The 15,186-nt window shown below is 33.6% G+C and overlaps 1 protein-coding gene and 1 non-coding gene across 7 annotated transcripts in view; both read left to right on the top strand.

Moving 5' to 3' along the window:
* The first annotated feature begins 16 nt into the window (after positions 1–16).
* Positions 17–15,186, top strand: part of WDHD1 (WD repeat and HMG-box DNA binding protein 1) — a 77,750-nt gene continuing 62,580 nt past the window's right edge. For 3 of the 6 annotated variants that reach the window (XM_036918457.2, XM_036918466.2, XM_036918438.2), the window contains exons 1-10: positions 17–152; positions 391–483; positions 5,354–5,465; positions 8,836–8,987; positions 9,648–9,759; positions 9,919–9,969; positions 10,917–11,012; positions 13,422–13,514; positions 14,533–14,639; positions 14,860–15,016. In XM_036918457.2, coding sequence (XP_036774352.2) covers positions 407–483; positions 5,354–5,465; positions 8,836–8,987; positions 9,648–9,759; positions 9,919–9,969; positions 10,917–11,012; positions 13,422–13,514; positions 14,533–14,639; positions 14,860–15,016 — 957 coding nt within the window. In that variant the 5' untranslated portion in view covers positions 17–152; positions 391–406. The remainder of the gene's footprint in view (positions 153–390; positions 484–5,353; positions 5,466–8,835; positions 8,988–9,647; positions 9,760–9,918; positions 9,970–10,916; positions 11,013–13,421; positions 13,515–14,532; positions 14,640–14,859; positions 15,017–15,186) is intronic. The other 3 variants (XM_036918431.2, XM_036918447.2, XM_057488448.1) reach the window with 3 other exon arrangements.
* On the top strand, positions 6,150–6,256 carry LOC118929478 (U6 spliceosomal RNA). The gene has a single exon (XR_005031589.1). It is a non-coding gene; the product is annotated as a U6 spliceosomal RNA (small nuclear RNA).

Consider the following 15,186-nt stretch of genomic DNA (forward strand, 5'->3'; position numbering starts at 1 on the left):
AGACGTCATCACTCGGCGACTTCGATCGGGCCCTACGCTGGGCGTGGGCCAACCTGCGAATGCGCAGTGTGGCAGCACGCGAGAGCGCGGGAAGCGGGCTGGGTCGGCGCTAGGTCTTCGCCTTTGCTCAGTTGCGGAGGCTTGGCGAGTGGGTGAGTCCCAACACCCGCTGCACGTGTCGGTGCCGCCCACCGAGGAGAAGCGTGTCCTGTTAACGGCGTGTTGTACGACAGACCCTTATTTTATCTATTTTTATCTTATTTGTGGCACTCGAGTTGGGGGATGGCTGCCTAGAGGGTGCCCGGGAGGAAACGGACCTACATTCTTCCCCTTCAGACCTCGGCTTTCCTCACCTTTAAAATAACACTAGCTTTTGTAAAATATTTTCAGATAGGTAAAAGAAAAGATGCCTGCTACACAGAAGCCGATGAGATATGGACATACAGAGGGACACACAGATGTCTGTTTTGATGATTCTGGGAGGTAAGGTACTTGGAGAAACAAAACGTCTCAGGTGTAAATATTAGAACATTTATTCGTATACGTCACAGAAGACGTCAGCCTAAAATGACTCATCCAGATGGACATAAGGTTTAAATCTAGAATGGCACGTTTATTTCTATATATTGTTCGATTCGGACCGGCATATAATTTTAGTACATCAAAAAAACTAACCACTGTAAAATCTTACAGCCAGAGGAGTTGGAAGGATGTGCGAGTTTCCCCACATATTTTACCTTTGCTCATTCCTCTCTGTGTCTCACATTATTAGTTATTTTGTCAGATCGCTCGCTGGCTGCCTACTTGTCAAATTCAGTGGCCCAGTAATGTCTTGTTGATATTTATTCTTCCTGTGCTTTTATGATGCTGTTCACATTTTACTGTTGTTTTTAACTTTCTAATGGCTTTTTTCTAAGATTTGCTCTACTTGATTCCTAGATTGTGATATTTTCCCAGGGTTATTCTGTTCCCTTTTTATCTCCTAAATGCCATTCCTATTCAGTACTGTCAATTGTGTGACTTCCACTGACACTCCTATGTTGATTCATTCATTAAGAAAGTATTTGCATGTCGGGCCAGAGATACAGTGGTGCAAACAAAGCAGTCTTTTCCTTCACTGACCTTAAGTTAAGGTCTTTAGATTGACAAACATTGAGCACAAATTAATCAGAAAAATAAATGTATGTTAAGAATTACACTTAGAAATATTAAGTAGTATGTGCAGTGATGAGCATATGTGAGGGGAAGTTGATTTAGTTTGAGGAGGCAGGGAAGGCTTCTCTGAGGAGGTGTTTCTTGAGATGAGAGCTGAGGATGGAGTAGGGATTAAGAACTATCAAGAGATGGCTAGGGGTGGTAGTGGGATGGTGGTGTTGGCGTTCCAGGCAGAGGGAACACTGTGCTGAGTTGATTAGGGACCATGGTAGACTCTTGAGGCCCAGTGAAAGGTTAGGGAGAGATGATCAGATTAGTGCAAGAACATTATTCTGAGGATGGAGAATCTAGATGGTGAGAAATGCCTTGGTGATCATTGGCTTCTTGCAGTTATGTCGTAAAGAGGACAAAGGCGTTATACAATTACTCCTTATGCTCATACATTTTTGGTGGATTTCTTAATTTATTATCTAAACCAGGATACCTTGAGAATGGGGAGAAGAATTTCAAAAGAATTAAAATTACAAGTTTTTGAATTACTATCGATTCACACATTATTCTGTTTGGTGGATCTATAACATCTATTTAAAAACTTTCAAACCTTTTTTCCTGAAAAACATTTGTGACATTAAAACATTAAAAAATTTTCTTTACATTGGTTTTCTAAACATCAGACATGTAATCTAAACATTAACATAAGTAGAGTAGTCATTCTTGGTACCTGTTTGTGTACTTTAATCAGCTTTTTTTGGCATGTCTAATGTGGCGGTGATATAGTTCTGAAAATATGTTTTTTCCAATACAATCTTATTTTTGTTTTTCTGTAAAATTGTCTGCAGTCTTCTTCAGAGTTTTATGGTTAATAAATTTGAAATGATATCTTCAGTTAATTTTTTTCTTTAGATCATAGCATTTTTCAATAAAAATATAATCTCTAGGTTCTAGGCTCAGAGTAAATTCTAAATGTAATAGTCTCAATTTTTAAAAATTTGTTTTAATTGAAATGGGTAAATATTTCACCTTAGTATTTTTATAGGTTCTTTTTACCTGTATTCAGAGTACCCTTTATCAGTAGTAAGTTCTTCAATATTTTGAAAGACAAAATTCATCAAGAGAGTTTTCTCTATTTATAATTCCTTTGAATATTTATTTCACAAATTGTAAGCCTACTCAATTTCATTTCATTCTGACACAGAACATAAATTTATGCAATTAAAGAGAGGAGTTCCATTAAAAGATTCTTCCCACAAGTCAATTATTATTATTCCAGAGTGCATTTACAGAATTTCAAAATTAGATCATTCACTGTTATAGCTTTCAGTGTACAATTTGTTCAGTTCTTTTGCTTTTGGAGGGATAGATTTCAGTGTCTTCTGGTGCATAAGCTTTGTTTTCATTAATTGTCACTAAAAGCTTCACAGGCTTAAGTTGAATGCTTTGATTAAAGATTTCTAACTGATTTTGAACAAAATGGAACTAAGATTTACAGAACTTGTTTCCAATAATAATAATAATAATAATACCATCATTATAGGACACTTTTTTTATAAAGCCACTCCTCAAAGACTCAAATAAAAAAATCTGATTGGAATAGGTAGAGAGAAAGCATCTTCTGCAAAATCAAAGTATTTTTTGTGTGTTTAGCATCAGTTTGTTACCAAAATTTTGTTCAGTTATTCTGGGTATAAATAAAATTATCCTAAAATTTGACAACTGTGGGTTCCTTTTTGATTGGTACACTAACAGTTCATTTGAGCACAATTTTGAATTTACTCCAATTCCAAATACATTTGTGTTTCATAGATTTCTTAAGTTAGTAAGAATGTTGTTTTTACTACAGTGCTGTGCTCAACCAAAGTGTGCAGTACTACTGTAAACATTAGGAATTTTTTTTTTAGCATTGAACTTTTCAAAGAAAATTAGATAGAATTCCCAATAATGTCAGATGTTTCACTTTTCACAGAATGAACTTCCAAAAGCTTTACTTTTTAATGAACTGTTTAAATGAACTGAAGGGAAAACTACACCATTATTGGAATTAATCTGACTGATTTTCTCTTTAAGACCTCTGACGACATTGATATAAAGCCAGTACCATTAACTGCTTGAGAAGTTCTTTTATTAATGGAGATAACATATTAATAGCTATCACTTCACTTTTCATACTTGCACTAGGGAACTTAGAATGAAAAATGAACAAAATTAATTTAGAATGACTGTCATTTGTTTTAATGTTGCATAGTCCAATATAGTAGCCACTAGCCACATGTGGCTATTTAGATTTAAATTAAATAAAGTTAACTAAATTAAAAATTCAGTTCCTTAGTAGCACTAGCCACATTTTAATTGCTTAATAGCCAGATGTAGACCATTGCTATCATCTCAGAAAGTTCTATCGCACAGCACTGAATTCTTACGAAAAGTCATGCTTGACAAGAGACAAACTCACTTTTTCCAGCTGCAGAGGCATAGATTTCAGACAGTCTCAAGATACCATTAACTTATGAAGTAGATGCTGGTGTTTCTTCAGGAATTGTGTGTCTTCTGACTTTCCTGTGGTTGGTGTTACCACTACAGCCCCTGTGGTAAATGTCAACATTTTGTTCAAGTTACACTTTCATTATCAGCTTGAAAAGAAATTTAGTATTAGATTTCTTATTAAACATGTATTTGATGGATTTTTTTTTCAGTTCATTACTACTGAAAGGGTTTTTTTCCCCTAAATTTAAAAAGTATAGCCAATAATAAAATGAATATGTAGTTTTATTCCTATAGTAAATGACAAAGCTGTGGAAAGAATACTCAGAATACTCTAGAAGCTCTTTAAAGGACTGCTTAACCTCTATTTCTTGCATGTGTTTCTCATTAATTCCTCTGTATTTCACTATAATTTCCCACTGGCACCACCAACTGGCACTTGGAACTTTCTACATCTATGTCGGTATACCTGGCTGATACACCAGATAGTCGGTACTGATGGCAATATGAAATACTTTTCCCATCACCATTGGAGACTGAAAAAAATTCCTCTCCTTGTAGGCTCGTGACTGACTTCACTTTGATTTTTTCAGTTACATCTGTTCTTGAAAGGAGGTGTTACTTATATTGCATCAAGAAAGGATTGGAAGGGGAAAGATGGGTTATTACTGGTTGGCTTTGAGATTTGCCCATGTGTTAAAGTGAGAACTCTATTCATTGTATGTGTTACGCTGCTAAACAACATTGTAGCAGAAGGTGGAAGGGCAAAGTGGTCTGTGAAACCTACCCAAACAGTTTTGGTGCAAATAATACTAATGTGTTTTAAAGAGGAAAATTGAGCTCAAATTCTAAACCAGGTTAATGAATATATTAGGACTGTCTTGGGTAAAAAGACTTAATGGTCCTCCTGTTTATTTCCTATAGAAGGGAGAGTCCAGGCTCCTTACTCTGCATTAAGTTCATCCTAAATAGGAAGACCCCAATCTCCATTTTCTTTCTTAATTTCCTGGAGGTAAACTCCCTGGTGCTGTACTAACTTACAGATTTTGGTTCATGTGAGCTATGTGGAACTGCCCCTTTCACCAGTCTCAGCATATCCAGTCCTCTGTCCTTTGACTTCCCAGTGTAAATACCACCTTTCTGAATTTCCAAGTGGGAATTAATTTTTTTCTTCTGAACAGTTAATTATGTGACTTCTCTTCACCATTTGCCATGTTATTTTTGTATTTTATTTGCTTTTTATGTGTCTAGATAAGATACATACCAAACTAATAAAAGCACTTGAAAGATGAGAGATTTACAAGATTATCTTGAGAGATAACCATATGAATTGTTACTGCAGATAATTGAGCTCTTACATCCATTTATTCAACAAACATTGATCAATGCTTTTATGTATCAGAGACTGCTTTGTACTAGACACAATGATGAGCTAAAGTAGACTGATCCTTGCTGTTACAAATATTGCACACTTGTTTTCTTACATTATTACAAATAAATAAATAAGTTATGCCAAGGAGGAACTATAAAGAACATTAAATTCACCTTTTATTTTACAGAATAGGAGGTTAGCAGTCCTTGTTATTGAGGTTTATGTACGTAAAATGAGAAAATATACTGGCTAATACCTTGATTTTATTTTTAAAAAGGTTAAGTAGCATTCTAAAAAAACTAATAGGCCTGAAACTGGGTGACTTTTTAATGACTGTTTCCTTCACAGTTGTATTGTGACTTGTGGAAGTGATGGTGATGTGAGGATTTGGGAAGACTTGGATGATGATGATCCTAAGTCCATTAATGTTGGAGAAAAGGCATATTCATGTGCTTTGAAGGTATTACAAACAGTTATGGCAACTGATATGCAGTGATACTGCCATGTGATTTTTAAGCTTGGATGAAAAATATTTTTATAGAGGTTTTACACATAGATGTACTTTTTTGTTTCTCTTATGAAATAATAATGTTAAAAATGTATAATAATGCCATAACTTGCCCAAATTTTTGCAGGTAAAATCTGAAGGGTTTATTAAAGGTGACTAGTGCATATTAATGGTGAACCAATTAAAATATATGTAAGAAATTAACACTTGTTCTTTTAAGAAAGAGATTTAAATGTTCCTTTGTTTTTTTTTGAGAGAAAACTCAGTGGTATTTTACTTTACTAATTCAGATAACTAAAGGAATTGTACTAGAGGAATGTTTTGTTAACTTTCAAAATAATACGTATTTTATGTTTCTGATGTTTTATATAAGGTAAATATGGGAATGAGATGTGGATTGCTTGGAGAATGGAGACATGTTTTCAGAAAGACTTTGCAAAACTAAGTATCTAAAAACCACTAAGCTTTTTATTTGTGATGAATTTTAAGTTGAGGGTATTATATTTGGGTAGAACAAAAATGGTTCTATATTACTCATATTTTCTCCAATTCTGGATCATTAAGGTAGGTGAGATGGTCTTTAGATATGTTAGATATTCTTTTAAAAATTATAGGTAATGGAAAATATATTCTGAGGTGCTTGGTTTGGCACCACATATACTAAAATTGGAATGATACAGAGAAGATTACCATGGTCCCTGCCCAAGGATGACTTGCAAATTCATGAAGTGTTCCATAATTAAAAAAAAAAAAATCCTGAGAAGAGAAAATATAAGTGACCAACATACATTAAATACAAGCATAATCTCACTAATAAGCAAAGAAGTGCAAATTAAACAATGGGATTTTTTTCCTTTAAGATTGGCAATGGATGAAAAATATTGCTAATCCCAGTAATAGTGAGGGCTTGGACAAGTAAGTATTTGTAAAGGAAAAACACTTTTCCTGTATTTCTCCTTTACTCTCATACTATTGCGGCGTTTACAGCACTTCTGACACCAGATGTGTGGTTGTTTTCTCACTTAAGCTGTTCTCTGAGACACCAGCTTGGGGTCCTACAGTTCGATTCTGATATTAATAGGAGTTAACGCAGACCACACAGATTAAGGGTTCAGTCTCACCAGTCTATCCCACACTTCAGATACCAATCTCAAGTATTAGGTTCCCAAGTTACCTACATCTGCTGTCAGACTTTGCTATGAATCAGAGCATGACCCCCCTCCTTGGTTTCAGTCATTTGCTAGAATAGCTCACAGAACTCAGGGAAATATACTTATCAGTTTATTATATGATAAAGGATAGATAGTGGATATAGAGGAACGGCCAGATGAAGACATACGTAGTGTAAAGTTTGAGAGGGTCTTTTTTCCCCGTGTGGGGTGTGTTACCCTCCTGGTATGTGGATGTGTTCACCAACCTAGAAGCTCCTTGAATCTCACACTATTGAGGTTTTCATAGAGGCTTATCACATGAGCATGATTGATTATTAACTCCATTTTCAGCTCCTCTCTACTTCCCAGATGATGGGGAGGGGATGGAGCTGAAAGTTCCAAGCTTCTAATCATGGTTGGATCTTTCTGCCCCTACCTTGAAGCTATCCAGGAGCCCACCAAGAGTTGCCTCATTAGAATAAAGGATACTCCTGTCACCTGGGAAATAGATTTAGGAGCTTTGTGTCAGGAACCGGGATCATAGACCATGTATTAGAATAAAACATGCTCCTAGTGCTCTTATCACTTAGCATATTGCTAGAGTTTGAGGAGCTCTGTGCCAGAAACTCGGGACAGCAACCAGTATATATTTTCTATTGTTTCACAGTTGCTGGAAGTATAATCAAGGAACTTTTTTGAGAGTAATACTCTAAAAAAAGTTAGAGTGCGCTCTATCAGAATTAGAATGCACAATCATTTCTGGCTATTTACCCTATGAAAGTACTGACACAGTTTTACATTCATGTGGACAAAGATATTAATAAAAGCATTGTTCATAATAGGAACAGTTAGAACCAGTTGAAGTGTCCCTCAATAGAGGATTCATGTTACAAGTTTTGGTAGAGCTCCATACCATAATACTATGCAGCCACAAAGAAAAAAAAGGGCGGGGGGGTCTTATATACTTTATCTGAAAAGATGTTTACAAGAAGTTAAAAATTGAAAAAGTGAATTGCAGAACATCCTGTATAGTACAGTCTTGTTTATTAAAGAATGTATATATACATGTATACATACATTTTCAATTTGCCTATGTATAGAAGAAAGTTAAAAAGACTTAACCCCAAAATATTAATGGCATTTACTTCATAAGAATAGGGGAAGTCTCTATTCAGGACACTTTCATGTTGTTTTTTTCTGCGATAAGTATGTACTGCTTTTGTACAGGAAAAAGACTATAAAAGTAGAAAAAAATAAAAGCAGTGTTGTAGTAGTTCCCCAGGGCTGCTGCAACAAATTGTTAAAAACTTGGTGGCTTCAAACAACAGAATATTATTGTCTCTCAGTTGAGAAGGCAGGAGGTCTGAAGTCAAAGTATTGGCAGGGTTAGTTCCTGGAGGCTCTGAATGAGAATCTGTTCCATAACTGTCTTCTAGTTTCTGGTAGTTTCTTTTGGCAGTTATCATTTCATCTAAATTAATAAATTGACTATATAATTTATCAAAGCATGTATGGGGTTGGTAGACTATGATTTAGTCCTTTGGGATTTAGTCCCTTCTGGAGAATGAATACAAATCAAGGTGTTGGGCAGAATCTTGACCTTTTTTGGTTTTTAGCTGAAATCTCTGCAAAGCAATGGTGTCTGCTGATCATGTTCAGATCCAGAATCTTTCTGTTTGTTTAGTGTATTAAAAAGGAGCTATGGATTATGCATTTAGCCTTTACCCTACTCCAAAAAGACATCTAATGATTTTTTTTTATTGTGGAAAGAGGGCAACACTATAGTGTGGTCATTGTGGTCATGCTTTCTGATATGTTCTTCTCTCGCTGAGACTAGCTATGTTTTTTCTGAAAAGCCCTCTTGGGTCTCCTTTTTTATGACACTTGGGGATCAAAAAATACTATTTAAGTATTTTTCTTGCCAGAAGACAAAAGAGGAATCGGGCTAAAGTTTGGCTGATGAAAGGGGAGTTAAATTTTCTAAAGATAGCAAATTTTTCTTGCTAATGGATACTTCAGGAAAACTGTACATTGAATAATAATTTTTCTCTTGACATGACCTGCATTTATAAAGATTTTTGTTTTTTACACGCTTTTTAACTATAGAGAGACTTCCAACTTTATTTGGATTTTTTTTTTTGCCAATGTTTCTTCCTTTTTTTTTTCCTTAGAATGGAAAATTGGTCACTGCAGTATCTAACAACACTATTCAAGTCTACACATTCCCTGAAGGAATTCCAGATGGTATATTGACTCGCTTCACCACAAATGCAAACCATGTGGTCTTTAATGGGGATGGTGCAAAAATTGGTGCTGGATCTAGGTAAGGCTCTTTGATATCAGAAAAGCAAATAACATTAGAACAGAATGGCCTCCTTTCTTGGTTTCAGTGTAACATTTTCAGGACTTTGTCCTCTCTTTTTTTGTTAACTTAATTTTTATACTCAAGTCTTTTTTCTAGTAAAGATTTTTGAGGAAAAACTTGTGCTTCTTTGTGAATTGGGATATATTGCTTTGCGGACAGCCTGTTCAGCAAATGCTGGAAACGATTGGGGAAAGATAGTTTGATACAAAATTTAAAAAATTATTTCAGGTAGAACTTGGACCATACAATCAGGATTTTTATTGTTTCTCTTGATGCTTATTTGTCATAGGAAAAATGTAATTGGTGAGTTGCTGGAGTAAATGGTGTAGTACTTTTAAAAATGGTTGTGACTGTAATTAGATGAGCAAATGAAGCCTAAGATGTAACTAAGAAAGCCACTTAGCAAGTATTTACATTTTTACGTAATGGGAAATCTTGTGTTGTGTTTTTAGCATCTTCATAGAGCAAAACTAAAATTAAATTTGGGTACCAAATTTTACAAGTTGCTATAAAGAAATTATGGCATTTACTCTTGTGATTTTGAAATATTTGGGACAGAGCTTTTTAGGAGAGGCCTTCATATTGGTGTTTATTGTTGTACATTATTATTTTTCATAGTGATTTCCTAATCAAAGTTGTGGATGTGATGGATTGTAGCCAACAGAAAACACTTAAAGGACATGATGCCCCTGTTTTAAGTCTTTCTTTTGATCCTAAGGATGTCTTTCTGGTAACCATTTTTCCCTTCTTTTGTGTTTTTCTTGAATGTTTAAAATTGTAAGAGAATTTCACACAGTTGATAAAAGACTCTGATTTATCAGTTGAGTCAGTTTACATGTACTGTTACATGGCTGTAACTATAGAGAAGTCTGTTGTTTTATTCCTGCAGGCATCAGCTAGTTGTGATGGATCTGTCAAAGTATGGCAAATTTCAGATCAGGTAAACTCATCAACTTGGATTTAAAACTTTTTACTCATTTTGTCATTAATGGTTGTTACATATTGTATTGTATTATTGGGCCAAATTAGTAAGTTCTTTTTCTTGTTAGTTTATTTTGAATAGCATTAAATACTGTTTTTGTGATCAAATTCAATAATAGTCTAAAACATAATAAATAATTTTAAGACTGACTACTTTTATACCCAATCACAAGGGAAATTATGGATTTATATTTCATTTTTAGGTTTTGCAAATCATGAGGGGAAATTCAATCATTATGTATTTACAAACTAATTACCATGTGTTGGGTCCTAGATGTTGGGGATACAAAAATACCATAAGGCATGGGCCACACATTTGGAGAGTCACATAAACAACTTATTCTAACCAGCCTGATAAAAGTTTTAAAGGAGGTATGAAGAAAGTGCTTTCTGGACTGGCATAGGGAACAGTTAATTGTTCTAGGCAATCAGAGAAGTCTTGGCAGTTATAGAGATGATGTGGCTGATGAGAAAAATATCCCCCACAGATATGCATCAGTAGTCTCAGTTCCTTCCCCTCATGTTTGAACTATTTAGAAGGATTGACTTTGACACCCTAACATTTTAAAGTAGGTTATTTTTGTAGACACTTTAAGATTTTAATGTATTTAATGTTTTTTGTGTATGTTTATGTTTCTCCAGTGAGTATATTGTTTGCTTATTCTATGTAAGAAATATTCTTACTTAATTTAATTATTTACGACTTAATGCTCTTTATACCTCTGAAGGGCTTTAAGTAATTTAGGTAAATCAAATATTATTATAATTAAAGTGAATTAAGTTGCTTTTATTTAGAGCTATATACCAATTTGAAGAAAGCATCTATTAAATGTGCTCAGTTCTGCATATGTTTTTTGGGAGAATTTTCATAAAAAATAAATTAGTTTTCTTTTTTTAAAAAATCAGGTATGTGCTATTAGTTGGCCACTGCTGCAAAAATGCAATGATATGACAAATGCAAAATCAATCTGCAGACTTGCTTGGCAGCCAAAAAGTGGGAAGGTAAGTGACTTGTATTTTTCAACCTTTAATATTTGTTCCAGTCCTTGTCAACTTTGAATATAAAAATAAGTTGTAACAATTTCATTTAGATTATAAGTTTTCAAGCCCCAAACCAAGTAATATTGAAATGTTTTAAGGAACATTTGTACTATTTAAATGTTTTCTGAAGAGTACAGTCTGTATAAATGAAATAATTTTATATTCTTCTTTACATTCATGTTTACTGGAACAACTCTGGAAACAGTCTTGCTAGGTCCATTCTTGCTATTAGTGTTTAACATTTTGGAGGTACTAGCTGATACAGTTAGATAGTAGAAAGGAGAAGTTTGAAAGCAAGGGAGAATGCTCACTATTTGCAAATGCAATGATTATATACAAGGAAATCCCAAGAATATCAAATGGGGAAAAATACTACTAATAACATTCAGTAAGGTATTTGGAAGCAAAATTATATAAAACCAATAATGCTATATACAAACTATCCATTTGGAAAATATAGCAGGAGAAAATAATGTACTTACTGTGAAATCAAAAGAGAGAAAATAGGGATAAACTTCTAAAAAAGGTGGAAGAGGTATATAAAGAAAATTTTAACATGATACCTAGAGGAGACTTAAATAGAAAAATATATGCCATTCTTAAAAAGGAGTATTTGGTAGAAAGATGTCAGTTTTTCCCTAAAAACATAGTTTTGAGAACATTCAAATAAAAATATCTGTAAGATGTTTGGGCAGACCAATGCACTTGATTCTGAAGTCCATATTCTTTGAAAAAGAAAAGCGATACAGAGTTTAATCGAATTAGACATAACATATGGGAGGATGCTACTGAAATTAAAACTTTGCTACTGACTAATGAATGGACAGATACCTATAAAACAGAGTAGATCGAGTATGTATGGGAACTTAATGTATTGTAAAGGTAGAGAAAAGGAGATTTAGTAAATGTATTGGTGGAAGGCATGAATACCAGGATCTGAGAATCATTGAGAACCATCTTGGAGGCTTCCTACATATGGTGATTCTCTGTATGGGTATTTGCTATATTATTTTAACTTTTCTATATGTCTGAAATTTTTCAGAAAAGATTAATAAACTTTATAATATAAAAAATACTTCTGTATGATAAAAAATATTTCAGAGTAAAAGGTCAAATTATAAACAGAAAAAAATTTGAAATAATACAACAGAGCTAATTTCCTTAATCAAAGAGTTTAAAATCAATCTCAATATGAAGATAGGCAAGGACATGAGTAGACAGTGTACAGAAAAATACACAGATGACTTTTAACATATGAAGACATGCAACCTTTCATACGAAGAGAAATACAAATTACAACGTAGTGATAGTCTAATTTTCATTTATCAGATGGTCAAACATCAAAGTTTGATTATATGCTATGTGGAAGAGGGTGTGGCAGTTTCTATCAGAATGAATGACCAACAGTAGTAGTTCTAGGCATATTTCCATTAGCATAGCCATACATATGCATTACAGGGTATATATAATGAAAATGTTGCATCATTATTCACAGTAGCAAAAGATTAGGAACATCCTTAAATATTCATTAATAGGGAACTGCTTAAATAAACTGTAGCATTCCTGAAAGTGAAATACTCTGCAGCTGTTAGTCTGAGGTATATCTGTGTGTCCTCACACATGGAGTGATCTTCAGATACATTGTAAAGTAAAAAGCATCAAGCTGTAGAGCAGAAGGTACAGATAGAATGCTACTGTTATGTGTGTGTGTATTTGTAAATATGTACCTATGTGTTCTTTAATAGACTATGCTCATATTTGCCTTTGGGAAGTAGAAGGAGAATTTAAGGACTGGGGCAGTTTCTTTTCAATATATACCTTTTTTTGTCATGTTAATTTTAAGACTACATTCTGCATTAAAGTGACCTTTGGGGAATCTAGTAATGTATTTTTTTGTTGATTATGAAACTAACCTAATTAAAGAATAATAAAAACAGTTTTACTGTTCATAAATAATACGTTTTCTCTTTTTTTTTATAAGCATGGAAGGAATATACCATTTTAATTTTTTCTACTAATCTATTTCTTGGGAAGAAATTTTAAGATAAGTTTCCTTTTGAACTCTTCTGGCTCTATTTCTTTCCTTCCAGCAAATGAGATGAATTATTAGGTCCACAGTGCTTAGATTCCTTAAGAGTACTAAAATACTAGTGACTACAAGTACCCTGGTTTTCAGTGCAAGCAAGAGTGAACATCACTCATTCTTTGCTTATCAAAATTTCAAGTAATTTTCTGAATTTTGTTAGTTGCCAAGTAAAATACAGATTTGCTTTTATGTTTTGCAAGTCTTAATAACGTGAATTTTCTTTTTTTCTCTTCAAATTTAATTTAATGCAAACTTTTGTTTAAATCATTTTTCTTTCCTAATAGTTACTTGCAGTTCCTGTAGAAAAATCTGTTAAACTGTATAGAAGAGAAACGTGGAATAATCAATTTGATCTTTCAGACAATTTTATCTCTCAGGTGAGTTTTTTTTTCTTTAATTTTTTACTAAGGTATTATTGATATACACTCTTTCAAAGGTTTCCTATGAAAAAACAATGTGGTTACTGCATTTACCCATATTTTCAAGTCCCCACCCATACCCCAGTGCAGTCACTGTCCATCAGTGTAGTCAGATGCCACAGATTCATGATTTGCCTTCTCTCTCAGGTGAGTTTTATAAGTGACACTTTCAGTAGGCTGATGGTAATATATAATTCATACTTTGCCTAAATGTAGTTGCAGTTAAATATTATTGAAAATGGAGAACAACTCTAGAATGGTGGAGTGTGAGTGTCCACCTTCCACTCAGCATTTCTCATTTAGCCCATAACTGGACAGTAGATAAGTCTTTGCTAGATCCTATTTGAACTTTCTCCTTTGTGAAATTTGATAAGAAAATCTTTTAATTTATAACAAGTCAAATTTAGCCTAGCATAGTATTAGAATATGGTAGTATTAGTAGCTTAGTATTAGAAAGGTTAAAGTAATTAACCTTTATTATTAACTGAGTTTCATTGAAACTTGTGATCATAGAGTCTGGAATTTTAGAACAAGAAAGGTTGTTGGTCTATATTCTGCCTCTCTCCTGCTCCTCTCATATATACCCATTTTACAGTTAAGGAAACAAGACCAGTGGTTCTACAATGGCTTAGTACTGTTTATTTCACTTAACCTGTTTCCTTCCTCTTGATGGTGATTACAAAGAGGATGTTTGATGTTATTTCTCCTTCCAGGATAATAACATTTTTTTAGACTTTGCTTTTAAAATTGTGCCAATATAATTTTCTCGTGGTAAACAAACTAATAGGTGCTAGTGATTGTTGAATATTATTGAAAAAGAAAATTAAAAAATAAACTCTGTCTTGCCATTTGTGTATCAGATTTAATAACAAGTTACCTAGAATAAGGGCTATAAAAATTTGAATTTGGTAATAAAAATGTGTATTTAGTTTGAAGTTATATAAAATTGTTATTTATTAGTTGTTTTTCTTTATAGGCCCTGAATATTGTAACCTGGTCTCCTTGTGGGCAATATTTAGCTGCAGGGAGTATTAATGGTTTAATTATAGTTTGGAATGTGGAAACCAAAGATTGCATGGAAAGGTATGATTTAATGTGTCTTGTCTCTTTTTACTTATTTCTGTTAGATTTTTGTTTGTTTTACTGTATTTCAAATTTGCAGTTATTAGATAGTCAAAATACAAACACAGTTATTAGTATGTCAAAAGTCATTAAACCTTTTCTAACTAAAATTTACCTAGGGAAATGTGTAGTTTGTGTATTTTTCTTGACAACATTTTAAGAACTCACTTGTTAATTTTAGGGTGAAACATGAGAAAGGTTATGCAATTTGTGGCCTGGCATGGCATCCTACTGGTGGTCGAATAGCTTATACTGATGCAGAAGGAAATCTAGGGCTCCTGGAGAATGTTTGTGACTCCAGTGGAAAGATGTCGAGCAGTAAGGTAGTAAGTAATACGGTAAGGATAATATCTACAAGTTTTTCTGTGGTAAGATTGGTTTGGGAGGCACCACAAGCTGTGTCACTTTTTTGGAAAATTATAATTCATGTTATTAAATGAGATGCTTAATAATGACCTATCATAAAGAAAACTATTTAAACTTGTTTAACCTAATGTTTCCCAAATAT

Source organism: Manis pentadactyla, chromosome 11 (genome assembly GCF_030020395.1).
Source record: "Manis pentadactyla isolate mManPen7 chromosome 11, mManPen7.hap1, whole genome shotgun sequence".
Lineage (NCBI taxonomy): Eukaryota > Metazoa > Chordata > Mammalia > Pholidota > Manidae > Manis > Manis pentadactyla.